This window comes from Oncorhynchus mykiss, chromosome 17 (assembly GCF_057628025.1).
Source record: "Oncorhynchus mykiss isolate SJ-2025 chromosome 17, ASM5762802v1, whole genome shotgun sequence".
Classification (NCBI taxonomy): Eukaryota; Metazoa; Chordata; class Actinopteri; order Salmoniformes; family Salmonidae; genus Oncorhynchus; species Oncorhynchus mykiss.
Window position 1 is genome coordinate 16,197,994 of NC_143038.1, and position 18,905 is coordinate 16,216,898.

An 18,905-nucleotide genomic window follows, 5' to 3' on the forward strand; every position below is an offset into this window, starting at 1 on the left:
CCTAAGTAATTTCAATGTACTTTAATGACTCAGTCTTCAACTATAAGGTGCTTTTTTGTGTTCTCCAAGCTGAGCCGTTAAGGAAATAGAGCAAGCACACTTGTAGTTTTGTTTGTAACACAGACCTGCATCCCCGCCGTCACACAATTAGTGTTGTTCATGCAATCCAAAAACGGACCATTATAAATCGCAATCTCAGTCAGCTGGGCATCTTGAAAGCTTGTTCTATTGCCAACATGATGACTAGCTAAGTTATAAAATACTATCTTACAGTGTTAGGCTTTCACAGGGCAATTCAGAGAAACGGGTTGTGATTTTTGGTGCAGATAGAAAAGAGTCATGCTTTAGACAAACAGGATCATTCTATTCAGAACAACCCAGGGTATTGACGCCATGTCATCTTGTAACTGTACATCATACATAGTGATCATAAACTTTAACACTGCATGTTATTGTATTGCCACTGTGTTCCAATTTAGGCGCTTATCAGTGCCCAAATATGCTATTTCCTACCTGTATACAGGTACGAGTGTAAAGGGCTACGAGGAGCAGGAAGTAGACATGGGTCGCATCTTTTATGGCTCCCTCTCCACGTTTCTTTTCCTGAATGTGAGAGAACTGGACAGGTGAAAGTGAATTCCTATAAACCTAGATATTTTCTGTATCTTGTTAATTTTGTCCTGACTTATTTTCATTTTTTTACTCACCTGTCCACACCATTGTACACCTCCAATGTTTGTGTTTATGCAATTATGCACTTGCCCAGTACCTGGCGTGTCTGTTCCTGTTATCACCTTGTTGTTCTACACACAAAACCTTGAACATGGCGCAAACGCTGTTTATGCTAAACATAAAAGACAAGATAGTGGAAGGCCTATTTCTTCCCCCCACTTTCGTCATCCCCGCATCCATTTATAGCTGTTTTCACACTGCTCGTAAATATTTGGCCACTGTTGACGTCAGAACGCGGATATGTGATGACCTGCTTTGTTTCAGTGTCATTTTAGCCCCAGATAACACAACGAGAACTGATAAAGAACAAAAAACAAGTGGATGAAGCCTATTCATCTTCACGTCGCCATTTAGTAAGCGACCGGTAGTAGCAGATCTTTCCTGCCTGTAATTTGCCTATCTGTTTAGTGTTTAATGTTTAAAGGGGAAGTCCAGTATCCTCACCTTGTGCATAGCTGTTTAAAGAGAACCAAACCACGGATTACAGTTTTTTCAGGCCCATAGACTACTTTCAGGGTTAGGAACCCTCTAGCATCAAGTTATAAAATAATGAACTTCCCCTTCCACTGGTTGATGCTTATTTATAAAACCCTCTTAGGCCTCACACCCCACTACCTGAGATATCTACTGCAGCCCTCATCCTCCACATACAACAGCTGTTCTGCCAGTCACATTCTGTTAAAGGTCCCCAAAGCACACACATCCCTGGGTCGCTCTTCTTTTCAGTTTGCCGTAGCTAGCGACTGGAACGAGATGCAACAAACACTCAAACTGGACAGTTTTATCTTAGTCTCTTCATTCAAAGACTCAATCATGGACACTCTTACTGACAGTTGTGGCAGCTTTGTGTGATGTATTGTTGTCTCTACCTTCTTGCCCTTTGTGCTGTTGTCTGTGCCCAATAATGTTTGTACCATGTTTTGTGCTGCTACCATGTTGTTGTGTTGCTACCATGCTGTGTTGTCATGTGTTGCTGCCTATGTTGTCATGTGTTGCTGCCTATGTTGTCATGTGTTGCTGCCTATGTTGTCATGTGTTGCTGCCTATGTTGTTGTCTTAGGTCTCTCTTTATGTAGTGTTGTCTCTCTTGTTGTGATGTGTGTTTTGTCCTATTTTTATATTGGAGTTTTTATTTTTAATCCCAGGCCCCCGTCCCCGCAGGAGGCCTTTTGGTAGGCTGTGATTGTAAATAAGAATGTGTTCTTAACTGACTTGCCTGGTTAAATAAAATAAAAGTACAATTTAGACACAGCCCTTTGTGGAATGTTGGTGAGCTAGCCATTACAGTGTTGTTGGCAAAGATGCCATGATTTTCAGGATGTTCATGAAATGTAATCCATAAAATAGTCCTTTGGAGACAGGTTTGTTGACATATACAGTTGAAGTCAAAGTTTACATACGTAGGTTGTATTCATTAAGACTTGTTTTTCATCCAGTCCACACATTTCTTGTTAACAAGCTATAGTTTTGGCAAGTCGGTTAGGACATCTACTTTGTGCAGACAGATTATTTCACTTATAATTCATTGTTTCACAATTCCAGTGGGTCAGACGTTTACATACACTAAGTTGACTGTGCCTTTAAACAGCTTGGAAAATTCCAGAAAATGATCTCATGGCTTTAGAAGCTTCTGATAGGCTAATTGACATAATTTGAGTCAATTGGAGGTGTACCTGTGGAAGTATTTCAAGGCCTACCTTCAAACTCAGTGCCTCTTTGCTTGACATCATGGGAAAATCTAAATAAATCAGCCAAGACCTCAGAAAAAGAATTGTAGACCTCCACAAGTCTGGTTCATTCTTGGGAGCAATTTCCAAATGCCTGAAGGTACCATGTTCATCTGTACAAATAATAGTACGCAAGTGTAAACACCATGGGACCACGCAGCCATTATACCGCTCAGGAAGGAAGATGCGTTCTGTCTCCTAGAGATGAACGTACTTTGGTGCGAGAAGTGCTATATCGACATAACCTGAAAGGCCGCTCAGCAAGGAAGAAGCCACTGCTCCAAAACTGCCATTAAAAAAGCCAGACTACGGTTTGCAACTGCACATGGGGACACAGATCGTACCTTTTTGAAGAAATGTCCTGTGGTCTGGTGAAACAAAAATAGAACTGTTTGGCCATAATGACCATTGTTATGTTTGGAGGAAAAATGGGGAGGCTTGCAAGCTGAAGAACACCATCCCAACCGTGAAGCACAGGGGTGGCAGCATCATGTTGTGGGGGTGCTTTGCTGTAGGAGTGATTGGTGCACTTCACAAAATAGATGGCATCATGAGGCATAAATAATTCTCTCTACTATTATTCTGACATTTCTTATTGTTAAAATAAAGTGGTGATCCTAACTGACCTAAGACAGGGAATTGTTTTCTAGGATGAAATGTAAGGAATTGTGAAAAAAATCTGTTTACATACACCTTAGCCAAATACATTTAAACTTTCAACTTCAACTGCATTTATCTAAAAGTTGGCATATTTCTGACATTTTGGGCTTACCCAGGACTCCTTAAAGACTCCATAATGCTTAATCTGTAGGTGCTACAAAGCAGAAATTGTCGTATGAAGCTTTACCACTTGTTCTGTAATATGAAGAGTTTGATTTAAAAATATATATTTTTTGAGTTTATTGAAAATATAACATTTTTGATTTTGGCAAATGTTTCAATATATTCTGGAACATAATATGCTCTACAGGCATATCAAAGTTCCAGAGTGGGATCTCTGCTAGTTTTAAAGTTATGGTCCATTTTATACAGAGAAATTGGCGTAGTTGGCAATGTAACCAATCACAGCCCTCCTTTTACTTGTATCCTGCATATCACCAGCAGAGGGCGACCATTTTGAATACATTTTCACGTTCACTGTTGGTAATGCTTACAAATTGGATCATGACTCTTAAGAGTAGCAGAGATCCCATCTGGAACTTTGATATGCCTGTAGAGTAGGCTATATCATGTTCAAATATATATATAAATGCCAAATCAAAAATGTCTTAATGTTTATTTTTCTATATTCATAAATTAATGTAAATATGTGATTGAAACCAAATTACTACTCATTACAGAGCAAGCAATAAAACTTCATGACATCAATGTTTGCTTACCTACAGATGAAACACTATGGTGTTTTAAAGGCGGCCTGGATAAGGCTAAAATGTCAGAAATATGCCAACTTGTATTAATTCTTTCTCAATTATGCTTTTAGATACAATTGACATTTGTATGTCGACAATCCTTCAACCTAAGGACTGTTCTATGGATTATATTTTGTGAAAATTCAGTAAACCATGGTCATTCTTTGTCTGGGTTTCGTGAGAAGTTACTCTTTAGAAAGGCTGAATGACTCAGCATGCATAGTAGTTCTTAGACCATGGGGTCTGTATTCTTCTCTACGGACGGGTGCCATTCTACTTAACCGGATACAAGGCTGCGATTGGACCAATAAGCTCTTCATTAATTAAAAGTAATGACGTCGTTTTGGGGAAATAAATCGCCAAATTCAATCGCTCAAAGTCCAAGTGCATGTGGGCTCTGGTAATCCGGGGAGCAAAACATTTAGGCCAAGCACTTCTGAATTTGGTCTGTTTCTATGCATTGTTATTCAATGTCATGCAACCATACAGGTGTTGTATAAAATCTTCTTAAAGACACAAGTTTTCCTTTGTTTAGCACAGAATCCTTTCTGAACTCTTACACATACGTTTGAATTTTGTCTCTGCAAGTCTAGAGCAGTGTTTCTCAACTGTGGTCCATGAGTACCCCCAAACTGTACACTTTTGTTGAAGCACACCTGATTCAACTCACCCAAGTGCTTGATGATTAGTTGACCAGTTGATTAAGGTGTGCTTGTTCTGGGCTACACCAAACCTGTGTGCTGTGGGGAGTATTGAAGGACTGGAGTTGAAAAACACTGGTCCAAGGTTATTCCAGCACAATACAAAGCCAGGAGAGAACATTCCTCTCATGGGTGGACTGTCCAGCTCACACCCCTGTGTAAACTTCCTCCCCCGAATAAAGAGTAGGGTGTAAATTTAGGCCACTATTTTCCTTTTTAGTTTCCAACAGTCTGTGTGCCACTGATTTCAAATAAGCCAAGGGAAACAAGCCTTTTGAGGAAAAGTGTGTCTGTGTGGCCACGGTAATTTGAAAAGGGGAAAAAGGTGCTTCCTGTGCGATGCACCTCATGCCTGGACACACACCCTACTCCCACCCAGGAGACAGCAGGGCAGGGACAACACACACTTTCTCTCTTATCTCTCTGTCCTGACTATCTGCATTACAATTTGCATGGAACTATGCTTCTCTTTTGCCATAAATTGTAATCAAGAATCCATGTAGTCCATGAGCCAGGAGGGTTGGTCGGGCTCACTTGGGACAACGATGTCTCTTAGTGATATTTTTTGAAGGTCTATGTCCCTAGAGTTGGAAAATGGGTGATAGCAGTGCAGCAATGGTAGCTTTCTGCGTGTTGTCTTTCATCCCTCCGTCCCATCTATTTTTCCCATTGGGATTTTACCCTATGACAAACTATCACTATACAACAAGTTATTGCTAATTTGTACCCTTTAATCTAATATCATTGGAAAGCTTAGAAATAGACACATTTTCGGAATGTTCAGGTCAACAGAACGTTGACCATTGACCCCTCTGGTATATAACTGCAGTGGTGGAAAAAGTACTCAACTGTCCTGAGTAAAAGTAAAGATACCTTAATTGAAAATGACTCAAGTGAAAGTCACCCAGTGAAATACTACTTGAGTAAAAAATATTTGGATTTAAATGTACTTAAGTATCAAATGTAAACGGAACTGCTAAAAATGTATTTAAATGTCAAAAGGAGAAGTATAAACCAACCATTAAAAATTCCTTATATTAAGCAAACCAGACGGCACAATTATTTTTTTAAATATATTTTTATTGACGGATAGCCAGGGGCACACTCCAACGCTGACATAATTTACAAATAACGCATTTGTGTTTAGTGTGTCCGCCAGATCAGCGGCAGTAGGGATGACCAGGGATGTTCTCTTGATGTGTGTGAATTGGATAATTTTCCTGTCAAAATGTAACAAGTACTTATGGGTGTCAGGGAAAATGTATGGAGTAAATAGTAAAGTACAGATGCACTAAAGTACTACTTAAGTAATTTTTTAAGTATTTATACTTACAGTGCCTTGCGAAAGTATTCGGCCCCCTTGAACTTTGCGACCTTTTGCCACATTTCAGGCTTCAAACATAAAGATATAAAACTGTATTTTTTGTGAAGAATCAACAACAAGTGGGACACAATCATGAAGTGGAACGACATTTATTGGATATTTCAAACTTTTTTAACAAATCAAAAACTGAACAATTGGGCGTGCAAAATTATTCAGCCCCTTTACTTTCAGTGCAGCAAACTCTCTCCAGAAGTTCAGTGAGGATCTCTGAATGATCCAATGTTGACCTAAATGACTAATGATGATAAATACAATCCACCTGTGTGTAATCAAGTCTCCGTATAAATGCACCTGCACTGTGATAGTCTCAGAGGTCCGTTAAAAGCGCAGAGAGCATCATGAAGAACAAGGAACACACCAGGCAGGTCCGAGATACTGTTGTGAAGAAGTTTAAAGCCGGATTTGGATACAAAAAGATTTCCCAAGCTTTAAACATCCCAAGGAGCACTGTGCAAGTGATAATATTGAAATGGAAGGAGTATCAGACCACTGCAAATCTACCAAGACCTGGCCGTCCCTCTAAACTTTCAGCTCATACAAGGAGAATACTGATCAGAGATGCAGCCAAGAGGCCCATGATCACTCTATGAACTGCAGAGATCTACAGCTGAGGTGGGAGACTCTGTCCATAGGACAACAATCAGTCGTATATTGCACAAATCTGGCCTTTATGGAAGAGTGGCAAGAAGAAAGCCATTTCTTAAAGATATCCATAAAAAGTGTCGTTTAAAGTTTGCCACAAGCCACCTGGGAGACACACCAAACATGTGGAAGAAGGTGCTCTGGTCAGATGAAACCAACATGGAACTTTTTGGCAACAATGCAAAACGTTATGTTTGGCGTAAAAGCAACACAGCTCATCACCCTGAACACACCATCCCCACTGTCAAACATGGTGGTGGTGGCAGCATCATGGTTTGGGCCTGCTTTTCTTCAGCAGGGACAGGGAAGATTGTTAAAATTGATGGGAAGATGGATGGACCAAATACAGGACCATTCTGGAAGAAAACCTGATGGAGTCTGCAAAAGACCTGAGACTGGGACGGAGATTTGTCTTCCAACAAGACAATGATCCAAAACATAAAGCAAAATCTACAATGGAGTGGTTCAAAAATAAACATATCCAGGTGTTAGAATGGCCAAGTCAAAGTCTAGACCTGAATCCAATCGAGAATCTGTGGAAAGAACTGAAAACTGCTGTTCACAAATGCTCTCCATCCAACCTCACTGAGCTCGAGCTGTTTTGCAAGGAGGAATGGGAAAAAATGTCAGTCTCTCGATGTGCAAAACTGATAGAGACATACCCCAAGCGACTTACAGCTGTAATCGCAGCAAAAGGTGGCGACAAAGTATTAACTTAAGGGGGCTGAATAATTTTGCACGCCCAATTTTTCAGTTTTTGATTTGTTAAAAAAGTTTGAAATATCCAATAAATGTCGTTCCACTTCATGATTGTGTCCCACTTGTTGTTGATTCTTCACAAAAAAAATACAGTTTTATATCTTTATGTTTGAAGCCTGAAATGTGGCAAAAGGTCGCAAAGTTCAAGGGGGCCGAATACTTTCGCACGGCACTGTAAGTACTTTACACCACTGCATATCCGAATGACCTGTAAGCCATTAAAAAGGAAACCCTGATATATTTTAAACTTTGATTGACAAGTGGTTCTTTCATGACCTTTCAAATTATATAAGATACAGTGCATTTGAAAAGTATTCAGACCCCTTGACTTTTTCCTCATTTTGTTACGTTACAGCCTTATTCTAAAATTGATTAAATCTTCTTTTTTTTTCGCCTCTTCAATCTACACACAATACCCCATAATGACAAAGCAAAAACTTTTTTTTTTAAATGTTTGCAAATATATATAAAAATACATTTAAAAAAATATCACATTTACATAAGTATTCAGACCCTTTACTCAGTACTTTGCTGAATCACTTTTGGCAGCGATTACAGCCAGTCTTCTTGGGTATGACGCTAAAAGCTTGGGACACCTGTATTTGGGGAGTTTCTCCCATACTCCTCTGCAGATCCTCTCAAGCTCTGTCAGGTTGCATGGGGAGTGTCGCTGCACAGCTACTTTCAGGTCTCTCCAGAGATTTTCAATCGGGTTCAAGTCCGGGCTCTGTCTGGGCCACTCAAGGACATTCAGAGACTTGTCCCAAAACCACTCCTGTGTTGTCTTGGCTGTGTGCTTTGGGTCGTTGGCCTGTTGGGAGGTGAACCTTCACCCCAGTCTGAGGTCCTGAGCAGGTTTTCATCAAGGATGGTCTGAGTCCTTCATGGTCTGAGAGTACTTTAGGTGCCTTTTTGGCAAACTCCTAGCAGGCTGTCATGTGCCTTTTACTGATGAGTGGCTTTCGCCTGGCCGCTCTACCATAAAGGACTGATTGGTGGAGTGCTGCTGAGATGGTTGTCCTTCTGGAAGGTTCTCCCTGATTGCCCCCCCATCTATCTTCTGAGCATCGTCACAGAGGAACTCTCGAGCTCTGTCAGAGTGACTATCTATCGGGTTCTTGATCACCTCCCTGACCAAGGCCCTTCTCCCCCGATTGCTCAGTTTGGCCGTGCAGCCAACTCTAGGAAGAGTCTTGGTAGTTCCAAACGTCTTCCATTTAAGAACGATTGCGGCCAGTGTGTTCTTGGGGACCTTCAATGCTGCAGAAAGGTTTTGGTACCCTTCCCCAGATCTGTGCCTTGACACCATCCTGTCTCTGAGCTCTACAAACAATCCCTTTGACCTCATGGCTTGGTTTTGCTCTGGCATGCATAGTCAACTGTGAGACCTTGTATAGACAGTTCTGTACCTTTCCAAATCATGTCCAATCAATAGAATTTACCACAGGGGGACTCCAAGTTGTAGAAACATCTCAAGGATGATCAATGGAAACAGGATGCACCTGAGCTCAATTTCGAGTCTCATAGCAAAGGGTCTGAGTACTTATGTAAATAAGGTATTTGTTTTTTGTTTGTAATACGTTTGCTAACATTTCTAAAAACCTGTTTTCCTTTTGTCATTATAGGTTATTGTGTGTAGATTGATAAGCAATTTTTATTTAATCCATTTTAGAGTAAGGCTGTAACGTAATATAATGTGGAAAAGTCGAGGGGTCTGAATACATTATCGTGAGTGTGAGAGGGACCATTTGCTGACATGCACAAACATTTATACTGACTCTGCACACACTCGCATATAATCATCATGTAGGCTGCTACTCTGTTTATTATATCCCGATGGCTAGTTACTTTACCCCTATACATATTTACAGTACGAGTCAAAAATTTGGACACCTACTTATTTTTTATATTTTCTACATTGAATAATAGTGAAAACATCAACACTATGAAATTACACATATGGAATCATTTAGTAACCAAAAAAGGCTTAAACAAATCAAAATATATTTGATATTCTTCAAAGTAGCCACCCTTTGCATTTATGACAGTTTTGCGCACACTTCGCATTCTCTCAACCAGCTTCACCTGGAATGCTTTTCCAACAGTCTTGAAGGAGTTCCCACATATGCTGAGCACTTGTTGGCTGCTTTTCCTTCACTCTGCGGTACAACTCATCCCAAACCATCTAAATTGGGTTGAGGTCGGGGGATTGTGGAGGCCAGGTCATCTCTCTCATCACTCAATACCTAAGTTTACCTCCACTGTATTCACATCCTACCATACCTTTGTCTGTACATTATACCTTGAAGCTATTTTATCGCCCCCAGAAACCTCCTTTTACTCTCTGTTCTCTCCAACTCCACCTCTGTTCCTCTGGTGATGTAGAGGTGAAGCCAGGCCCTGCAGTGCCTAGCTCCACTCTCTTTTATGACTTCTGTAACCGTAATAACCTTGGTTTCATGCATGTTAACATTAGAAGCCTCCTTCCCAAGTTTGTTTTATTCACTGCTTTAGCACACTCTGCCAACCTGAATGTTCTAGCCGTGTCTGAATCCTGGCTTAGGAAGACCACCAAAAACTCTGAAATCTTCATCCCTAACTACAACATTTTCAGACAAGATAGAATGGCCAAAGGGGGCGGTGTTGCAATCTACTGCAAATATAGCCTGCAGAGTTCTGTCCTACTATCCAGGTCTGTACCCAAACAATTTGAACTTCTACTTTTAAAAATCCACCTTTCTAAATACAAGTCTCTCACCTTTGCCTCCTGCTATAGACCCCCAGCTGTGCTCTGTACACCGTATGTGAACTGATTGCCCCCCCATCTATCTTCTGAGCTCGTGCTGCTAGGCGACCTAAACTGGAACATGCTTAATACCCCAGCCATCCTACAATCTACACACAAATGATCAATGAACCTACCAGGTACCACCCCAAAGCCGTAAACACTGGCACCCTCATAGATATCATCCTAACCAACTTGCCCTCTAAATACACCTCTGCGGTTTTCAACCAAGATCTCAGCGATCACTGCCTCATTGCCTGCATCCGTAATGGGTCAGCGGTCAAACGACCTCCACTCATCACTGTCAAACGCTCCCTGAAACACTTCAGCAAGCAGGCCTTTCTAATCGACCTGGCCGGGGTATCCTGGAAGGATATTGATCTCATCCCGTCAGTAGAGGATGCCTGTTTGTTTTTTTAAAGGCCTTCCTCACCATCTTAAATAAGCATGCCCCATTCAAGAAATTTAGAACCAGGAACAGATAGCCCTTGGTTCTCTCCAGACCTGACTGCCCTTAACCAATACAAAAACATCCTATGGCGTTCTGCATTAGCATCGGACAGCCTCGTGATATGCAACTTTTCAGGGAAGCTAGAAACCAATATACACAGGCAGTTAGAAAAGCCAAGGCTAGCTTTTTCAAGCAGAAATTTTCTTCCTGAAACACAAAAAAGTTCTGGAAAACTAAAGTCCATGGAGAATAAGAACACCTCCTCCCAGCTGCCCACTGCACTGAAGATAGGAAACACTGTCACCACCGATAAATCCACTATAATTGAGAATTTCAATAAGCATTTTTCTACGGCTGGCCATGCTTTCCACCCGGCTACCCCTACCCCGGTCAACAGCACTGCACCCCCCACAGCAACTCGCCCAAGCCTTCCCCAATTCTCCTTCTCCCAAATCCAGTCAGCTGATGTTCTGAAAGAGCTGCAAAATCTGGACCCCTACAAATCAGCTGGGCTAGACAATCTGGACCCTTTCTTTCTAAAATTATCTGCTGAAATTGTTGGCACCCCTATTACTAGCCTGTTCAACCTCTCGTGTCGTCTGAGATTCCCAAAGATTGGAAAGCAGCTGTGGTCATCTCCCTCTTCAAAGGGGGGGACACTCTTGACCCAAACTGTTACAGACCAATATCTATCCTACCCTGCCTTTCTAAGGTCTTCGAAAGCCAAATCAACAAACAGATTACCGACCATTTCGAATCCCACGAAACCTTCTCCGCTATGCAATCTGGTTTCACAGCTGGTCATTGGTGCACCTCAGCCACGCTCAAGGTCTTAAACGATATCTTAACCGCCATCGATAAGAAACAATACTGTGCAGCCGTATTCATTGACCTGGCCAAGGCTTTCGACTCTGTCAATCACCACATCCCCATCGGCAGACTCGATAGCCTTGGTTTCTCAAATGATTGCCTCGCCTGGTTCACCAACTACTTCTCTGATAGAGTTCAGTGTGTCAAATTGGAGGACCTGTTGTCCTGGCCTCTGGCAGTCTCTATGGGGGTGCCACAGGGTTCAATTCTTGGACCGACTCTCTTCTCTGTATACATCAATGATGTCGCTCTTGCTGCTGGTGAGTCTCTGATCCATCTCTACGCAGAAAACACCATTCTGTATACTTCTGGCCCTTCTTTGGACACTGTGTTAACAAACCTCCAGATGAGTTTCAATGCCATACAACTCTCCTTCCGTGGCCTCCAATTGCTCTTAAATGCAAGTAAAACTAAATGCATGCTCTTCAACCGATCGATGCCTGCACCTGCCTGCACCTGCCCGCCCGTCCAACATCACTACTCTGGACGGTTCTGACTTAGAATATGTTGGTAACTTCAAATACCTAGGTGTCTGGTTAGACTGTGAACTCTCCTTCCAGACTCGCATCAAACATCTCCAATCCAAAGTTAAATCTAGAATTGGCTTCTTATTTCGCAACAAAGCATCCTTCACTCGCTTCACACGCTGCCAAACATACCCTTGTAAAACTGACCATCCTACCGATCCTCGACTTCGGCGATGGAATTTACAAAATAGCCTCCAATACCCTACTCAATAAATTGGATGCAGTCTATCACAGTGCCATCTGTTTTGTCACCAAAGCCCCATATACTACCCACCACTGCGACCTGTACGCCCTCGTTGGCTGGCCCTCGCTTCATATTCGTCGCCAAACCCACTGGCTCCAGGTCATCTACAAGACTCTGCTAGGTAAAGTCCCCCCTTATCGCAGCTCACTGGTCACCATAGCAGCACGCGCTCCAGCAGGTATATCTCTCTGGTTACCCCAAAACCAATTCTTCATTTGGAAAGAACTACAAAAATCTCTGAAACTGGAAACACTCATCTCCCTCACCAGCTTTAAACACCAGCTGTCAGAGCAGCTCACAGATTACTGCACCTGTACATAGCCCATCTATAATTTAGCACAAACAACTACCTCTCCCCCTACTGCATTTATTTATTTTGCTCCTTTGCACCCCATTATTTCTATCTCTACCTTGCACATTCTTCCACTGCAAATCTACCATTCCAGTGTTTTACTTGCTATATTGTATTTACTTTGCCACCATGGCCTTTTTTTGCTTTTGCCTCCCTTATCTCACCTCATTTGCTCACATTGTATCATTGTACTTGTTTTTTCTACTGTATTATTGACTGTATGTTTGTTTTACTCCATGTGTAACTCTGTATGTGCCGAACTGCTTTGCTTTATCTTGGCCAGGTCGCAATTGTAAATGAGAACTTGTTCTGAACTCGCCTACCTGGTTAAATAAAGGTTAAATAAATAAATCTGATGCAGCACTCCATCACTCTCCTTGGTCAAATAGCCCTTACTCAACCTGGAGGTGTTTTGGGTCATTGTCCTGTTGAAAAACAAATCATAGTCCCACTAAGCGCAAACCAGATGGTATGGTTTAATGCTGCAGAATGCTGTGGTAGCCATGCTGGTTAAGTGTGCCTCTAAATAAATCACAGACCATGTCACCAGCAAAGCACCATCACACCACCACCTCCATGCTTCACGGTGGGAACCACACATGCGGGGTTCATCCGTTCACATACTCGGCGTTCCACAAAGACACGGCAGTTGGAACCAAAAATATCACATTTGGACTCACCAGACCAAAGGACAAATTTCCACCCGTCTAATGTCCATTGCTCGTGTTTCTTGGCCTAAGCAAGTCTCTTCTTATTATTGGTGTCCTTTTAGTAGTGATTTCTTTGCAGCAATTTGACCATGAACGCCTGATTTCACATAGTCTCCTCTGAACAATTAATGTTTCTGTTACTTCAACTCTGAAGCATTTATTTGTGCTGCAATCTGAGGTGCAGTTAACTTCAATGAACTTATCCTCTGCAGCAGAGGTCTTCCTTTCCTGTGGCGGTCTTCATGAGAGCCAGTTTCATCATAGCGCTTGATGTTTTTTGCGACTGCACTTGAAGAAACTTTCAAAGTTATTGAAATGTTCCATATTGACTGACCTTCGTGTCTTAAAGTAATGGACTGTTGTTTCTCTTTGCTTATTTGAGCTGTTCTTGCCATAGTATGGAATTGGTGCGCAATGTCTAATATTAAAGAAGTCTCAACGTATTGCTCGCCTGAGATAGTGTGGTCTATAGCTTATCATAAGGTACTCTATCAACCAAGAGAGTTCTCATCTATATTATTTGTAGCGGTCTATTTACCACCACAGACCGATGCTGGCACTAAGACCTCACTCATCCAGCTCTATAAGGCCATAAGCAAACAAGAAAATGTTCATCCAGAATTGGCGCTCCTGGTAGCCAGGGACTTTAATGCAGGCAAACGTAAATCAGTTTCACCAGATTTTTACCAGCATGTCACATGTGCTACCAGAGGGGGAAAAAACTCTGGACCACCTTTACTCCACACACACAGATGCAAACAAAATTCTCCCCCGCCCTCCATTGGGCAAATCTGACCATGATTCTATCCTTTTGATTCCTGCTTACAAGCAAAAACTAAAGCAGGGAGTACCGCAGGGAGTACCAGTGACTCGCTCAATACGGAAGTGGTCAGATGACGCGGATGCTATGCTACAGCTTTGTTTTGCTAGCACAGACTGGAATATGTTTTGGGATTCATCCAATGGCATTGAGGAGTATACCACCTCAGTCATTGGCTTCATCAATAAGTGCATCGACGACGTCATCCCCACAGTGACCGTAAACATATACCAACCAGAAGCCATGGATTACAGGCAACATCTGCATCGAGCTAAAGGCTAGAGCTGCCACTTTCAAGGAGCGGGACACTAATCCGGACGCTTACAAGAAATCCCGCTATGCCCTCAGACAACCCATCAAACAAGCAAAGCGTCAATACAGGATTAAGATTGAATCCTACTACACCGTCTCTGATGCTCGTCGGATGTGACAGGGCTTGAAAAACTATTTCGGACTACAGAGGGAAACCCAGACACGAGCTGCCCAGTCACGCGAGCCTACCAGACGAGCTAAATGCCTTTTTATGCTCTCTTCAAGCCAAGCAACACTGAAGCATGCACGAGAGCACCATCTGTTATGGATCTGTGTGATAACGCTCTCGGCAGCCGACATCCACAGATGATGCAATCTCAATCGCACTCCACACTGCCCTTTCCCACCTGAACATAAGGAACACCTATGTCAGAATGCTGTTCATTGTCTACAGCTCAGCATTCAACAACATAATGTCCACAAAGCTCATCACTAAGCTAAGGACTCTGGGACTAAACACGTCCCTCTGCAACTGGATCCTGGACTTTGACGGGCCACCCCAGGTGGTAAGGGTGTCAACAACACATCTGCCTCTGATCCTCAACACTGGGGCCCCTCAGGGGTGTGTACTTAGTCCCCTCCTGTACTCAATGTTCATCCACTACTGTGTGGACAAACACGACTCCAAAACCATCAAGTTTGCTGACGACACAACAGTGGTAGGCCTGATCACCGACAACGATGACACAGCCTATATGGAGGTCAGAGACCTGGCAGTGTGGTACCAGGACAACAACCTCTCCCTCAATGTGAGCAACTCAATGGAGCTGGTCGTGGACTACAGGAAAAGGCGGGCCGAACAGGCCCCCATTAACATCAGCCCCACAAGTCTTGTGTAGACCTCCACAAGTCTGGTTCATTCTTGGGAGCAATTTCCAAATGCCTGAAGGTACTACGTCCATCTGTACAAACAGTAGTACGCAAGTATAAACACCATGGGACCACACAGCCGTCGTACCGCTCAGTCTCCTAGAGATGAACGTACTTTGGTGCGAAAAGTGCAAATCAATCCCAGAACAACAGCAAAGGTGCTTGTGAAGATGCTGGAGGAAACGGCTACAAAAATATCTATCCACAGTAAAACGATACCTATATCGACATAACCTGAATGGCCGCTCAAAACCGCCATAAAAAAGCCAGACTACGGTTTGCAACTGCACATGGGGACAAAGATCGTACTTTTTGGAGAACTGTCCTCTGGTCTGATGAAACAAAAATAGAATTGTTTGACCATAATGTCCATTTAAGTTTGGAGGAAAAAGGGGGAGGCTTGCAAGCCAAATTACGCCATCCCAACTGTGAAGCACGGAGGTGGAAGCATCATGTTGTGAGGGTGCTTTGCTGCAGGAGGGACTGGTGTACTTCACAAAATAGATGGCCTCATGAGGGAGGAAAATGATGTGGATATATTGAAGCAACATCTCAAGACATCAGTCAGGAAGTTAAAGCTTGGTCGCAAATGGGTCTTCCAAATGGACAATGACCCCAAGCACACTTCCAAAGTTGTGGCAAAATGGCTTAAGAACAACAAAGTCAAAGTATTGGAGTGACCATCACAAAGCCCTGACCTCAATCCTATAGAACATTTGTGGGCAGAACTGAAAAAGTGTATGCGAACAAGTAGGCCTACAAACCTGACTCAGTTACAGCAGCTCTGTCAGGAGGAATGGGCCAAAATTCACCCAACTTATTGTGAGAGGCTTGTGGAAGGCTACCTGAAACGTCTTAGCCCAGTTTAACAATTTAAAGGCAATGCTACCAAATACAAATTAAGTGTACGTAAACTTCTGACCCACTGGGAATGTGATGAAAGAAAGAAATAAAAGCTGAAATAAATCATTCTCTCTGCTGTTATTCTGACATTTCACATTCTTCAAATAAAGTGGTGATGCTAACTTGACCTAAGACAGGGAATTTTTACTAGGATGAAATGTCAGGAATTGTGAAACTGAGTTTAAATGTATTTGGCTAAGGTGTATGTAAACTTTCGACTTCAACTGTACATGTACAAATTACCTCAACTAACTTGTACCCCCGCACGCTGACTCGGTACTGGTACCCCCTGTATTTATAGCCTTGTTATTGTGTTACTTTATTTATTTTTTACTTAAGAAACCTCTTGGAACTACCCATCCTGGATCTGGGAGAATTGTCATCAACTACACTAATTAGCATAGGGCAAAAAATATTACTAGAAAATATTAATATCCATGAAATCTCAATTGAAATATAGTGAAACACAGCTTAGCCTTTTGTTAATCACCCTGTCATCTCAGATTTTGAAATTATGCTTTACAGCCAAAGCAAGACAAGCGTTTGTGTAAGTTTATTGATAGCCTAACATAGCATTATGTCCAGCTAGCAGCAGGAAGCTTGGTCACGAAAAGCAATCAAATGAACCGTTTACCTTTGAGCTTCGGATGTTTTCACTCACGAGACTCTCAGTTAGACAGCAAATGTTCCTTTTGTTCCATAAAGATTATTTTTATAGCCAAAATACTTCTGTTTGTTGGTCACGTTATGTTCAGAAATTCACCGGAAATAGTGGTCACGACAATGGCGAAAAAAAATCCAAATTATATCCATAATATATCGACAGAAACATGGCAAATGCAATTTCAGTTATGTTATACTCACAGACAATATTTTGACTGTTTTGGAAACTTTAGTGTTTTCTATCCTAAACTGTCAATTATATGCATATTCTAGCATCTGGTCCTGAGAAATAGGCGCTTTACTTTGGGAACGTTATTTTTCCAAAAATAAAAATAGTGCCCCCTAGTTTCAAGAGGTTAAGAAAATGTCTACCAAATGAACTAAACTCTTCTTGAACTGCACTGTTGGTTAAGGGGTTGTACGTAAGCATTTCACGATAGTCTCCACTTGTTGTATTCGGCGCATGTGACAAAGTTTGATTTGATTCTGCATTTTACCAAATAGGGCTATCTTCTGTATACCACCCCTACTTTGTCACAACACAACTGATTGGCTCAAATGCATTAAGAAGGAAAGAAATTCCACAAGGAAACGTTTAACAAGGAACACCTGTTAGTTTAAATGCATTCCAGGTGACTACCTCATGAAGCTGGTTGAGAGAATGCCAAGAGTGTGCAAAGCTGTCGTCAAGGCAAAGGGTGGCTACTTTGAAGAAACTCATATAAAATATATTTTGATTTGTTTAACACTTTTTTGGGTTACAACATGATTCCTCCATATGTTATTTCATTGTTTTGATGTCTTCACTATTCTACAATATAGAAAATAGTAAAAATAAAGAAAAACCCTTGAATGAGTAGGTGTCCACACTTTTTACGTGTGTGTGTGTGTGTGTGTGTGTGTGAAATAAGTTACAAAAAAGGTTTGGGATGGTAAAATGTGTTCAGTGTAAACTTGAATGATTAAATCCAGATATAACGTATGTAGAAAAGATAATGGAGCTGTATTGTTTTTAAATAAGATCTTCTTTGAGAACTAACAACCACCAGAATAAAAACTAAACTGTCAGTGAGAATCTAAAATGTATTTTGTTTTAAAGTTTGAGTCACTCCGATAGCATAAGAACACAACGTAAGCCAAGGCAAAAAATGTGTAAAATTGCAGGAAGTTAACTTTAAATTAACTGCCTAGTGAAAATCTAACTTTTTATAAGTTCATATTCTGTTGAGTCATACCCAAGTAATGTTGTTGACTTGTCCTACAGTATACTTGTATGTGTGGCCAAAGCCTAGGAGAAACACTGCAGTGTGTATGTCGGTGGTGGGAAGGGCAGGCGGGTAATCTATTTTTAAGCGTGTGTGTGGTGGAGTGGCAGTTGCGTGCGTCAGAGCAGCGTCTGTTTCCTGGCTGAAATGGTTCCAGGCCGATTGTTTGTAAATCCACACTGAGGCAGCTATTGTTCCCTGCCCCCCCCCCCCCCCAACCCCAGCCAGGCCCGGCGAAAGGGCTTGGACAGATCCATCATGTGAACCACGAGCTAACGATCCTGTTCGGACTGCAGAAGATCTAGCCCTTGCTAGGTGCCCTGTAGCTCACACTCCAAGACCCACATAACCACAGCATCCGCACTCCTAATATACACACAGACCTGGGTCATGTTCACTTGGGAATGTTTGACATTTTTCTTATTGGACAAGTCGAGTTGTCGACCATCTTTCAGTCCGTTTTTTTCTGTTTGGTGCCTAATAATACGCATGACATTGGTTAGCATATCTTAGACTGTTAACTTAATAGTTATAAGATATCTAGCCGGCAAACAGTAGCAAATTTAATTAGTGATCACTGAAAGTCATGAAAGAAAAATAGATACTTGCACACTGCTGGGAATGATTAACAAAATGGCTGACAATCCCATTGTTTTTCCTTCTTGCAGATCCAAATTTTGTCCGAACATTTCTAACAACCTACAGGTCCTTCTGCAAACCTCAGGAGCTGCTGGGTCTTCTTATGGAGAGGTGAGAATGTTGATGCCATTCTACGATTT

General features: G+C 41.9%; 1 protein-coding gene across 8 annotated transcripts in view; it reads left to right on the plus strand.

The window, feature by feature from the left end:
- Positions 1-18,905, plus strand: part of LOC110493792 (son of sevenless homolog 1) — a 74,507-nt gene that overhangs the window by 37,068 nt on the left and 18,534 nt on the right. For all 8 annotated transcript variants that reach the window (XM_036949778.2, XM_036949779.2, XM_090204927.1 and 5 more), the window contains one exon: positions 18,795-18,876. In XM_036949778.2, coding sequence (XP_036805673.1) covers positions 18,795-18,876 — 82 coding nt within the window. The remainder of the gene's footprint in view (positions 1-18,794; positions 18,877-18,905) is intronic.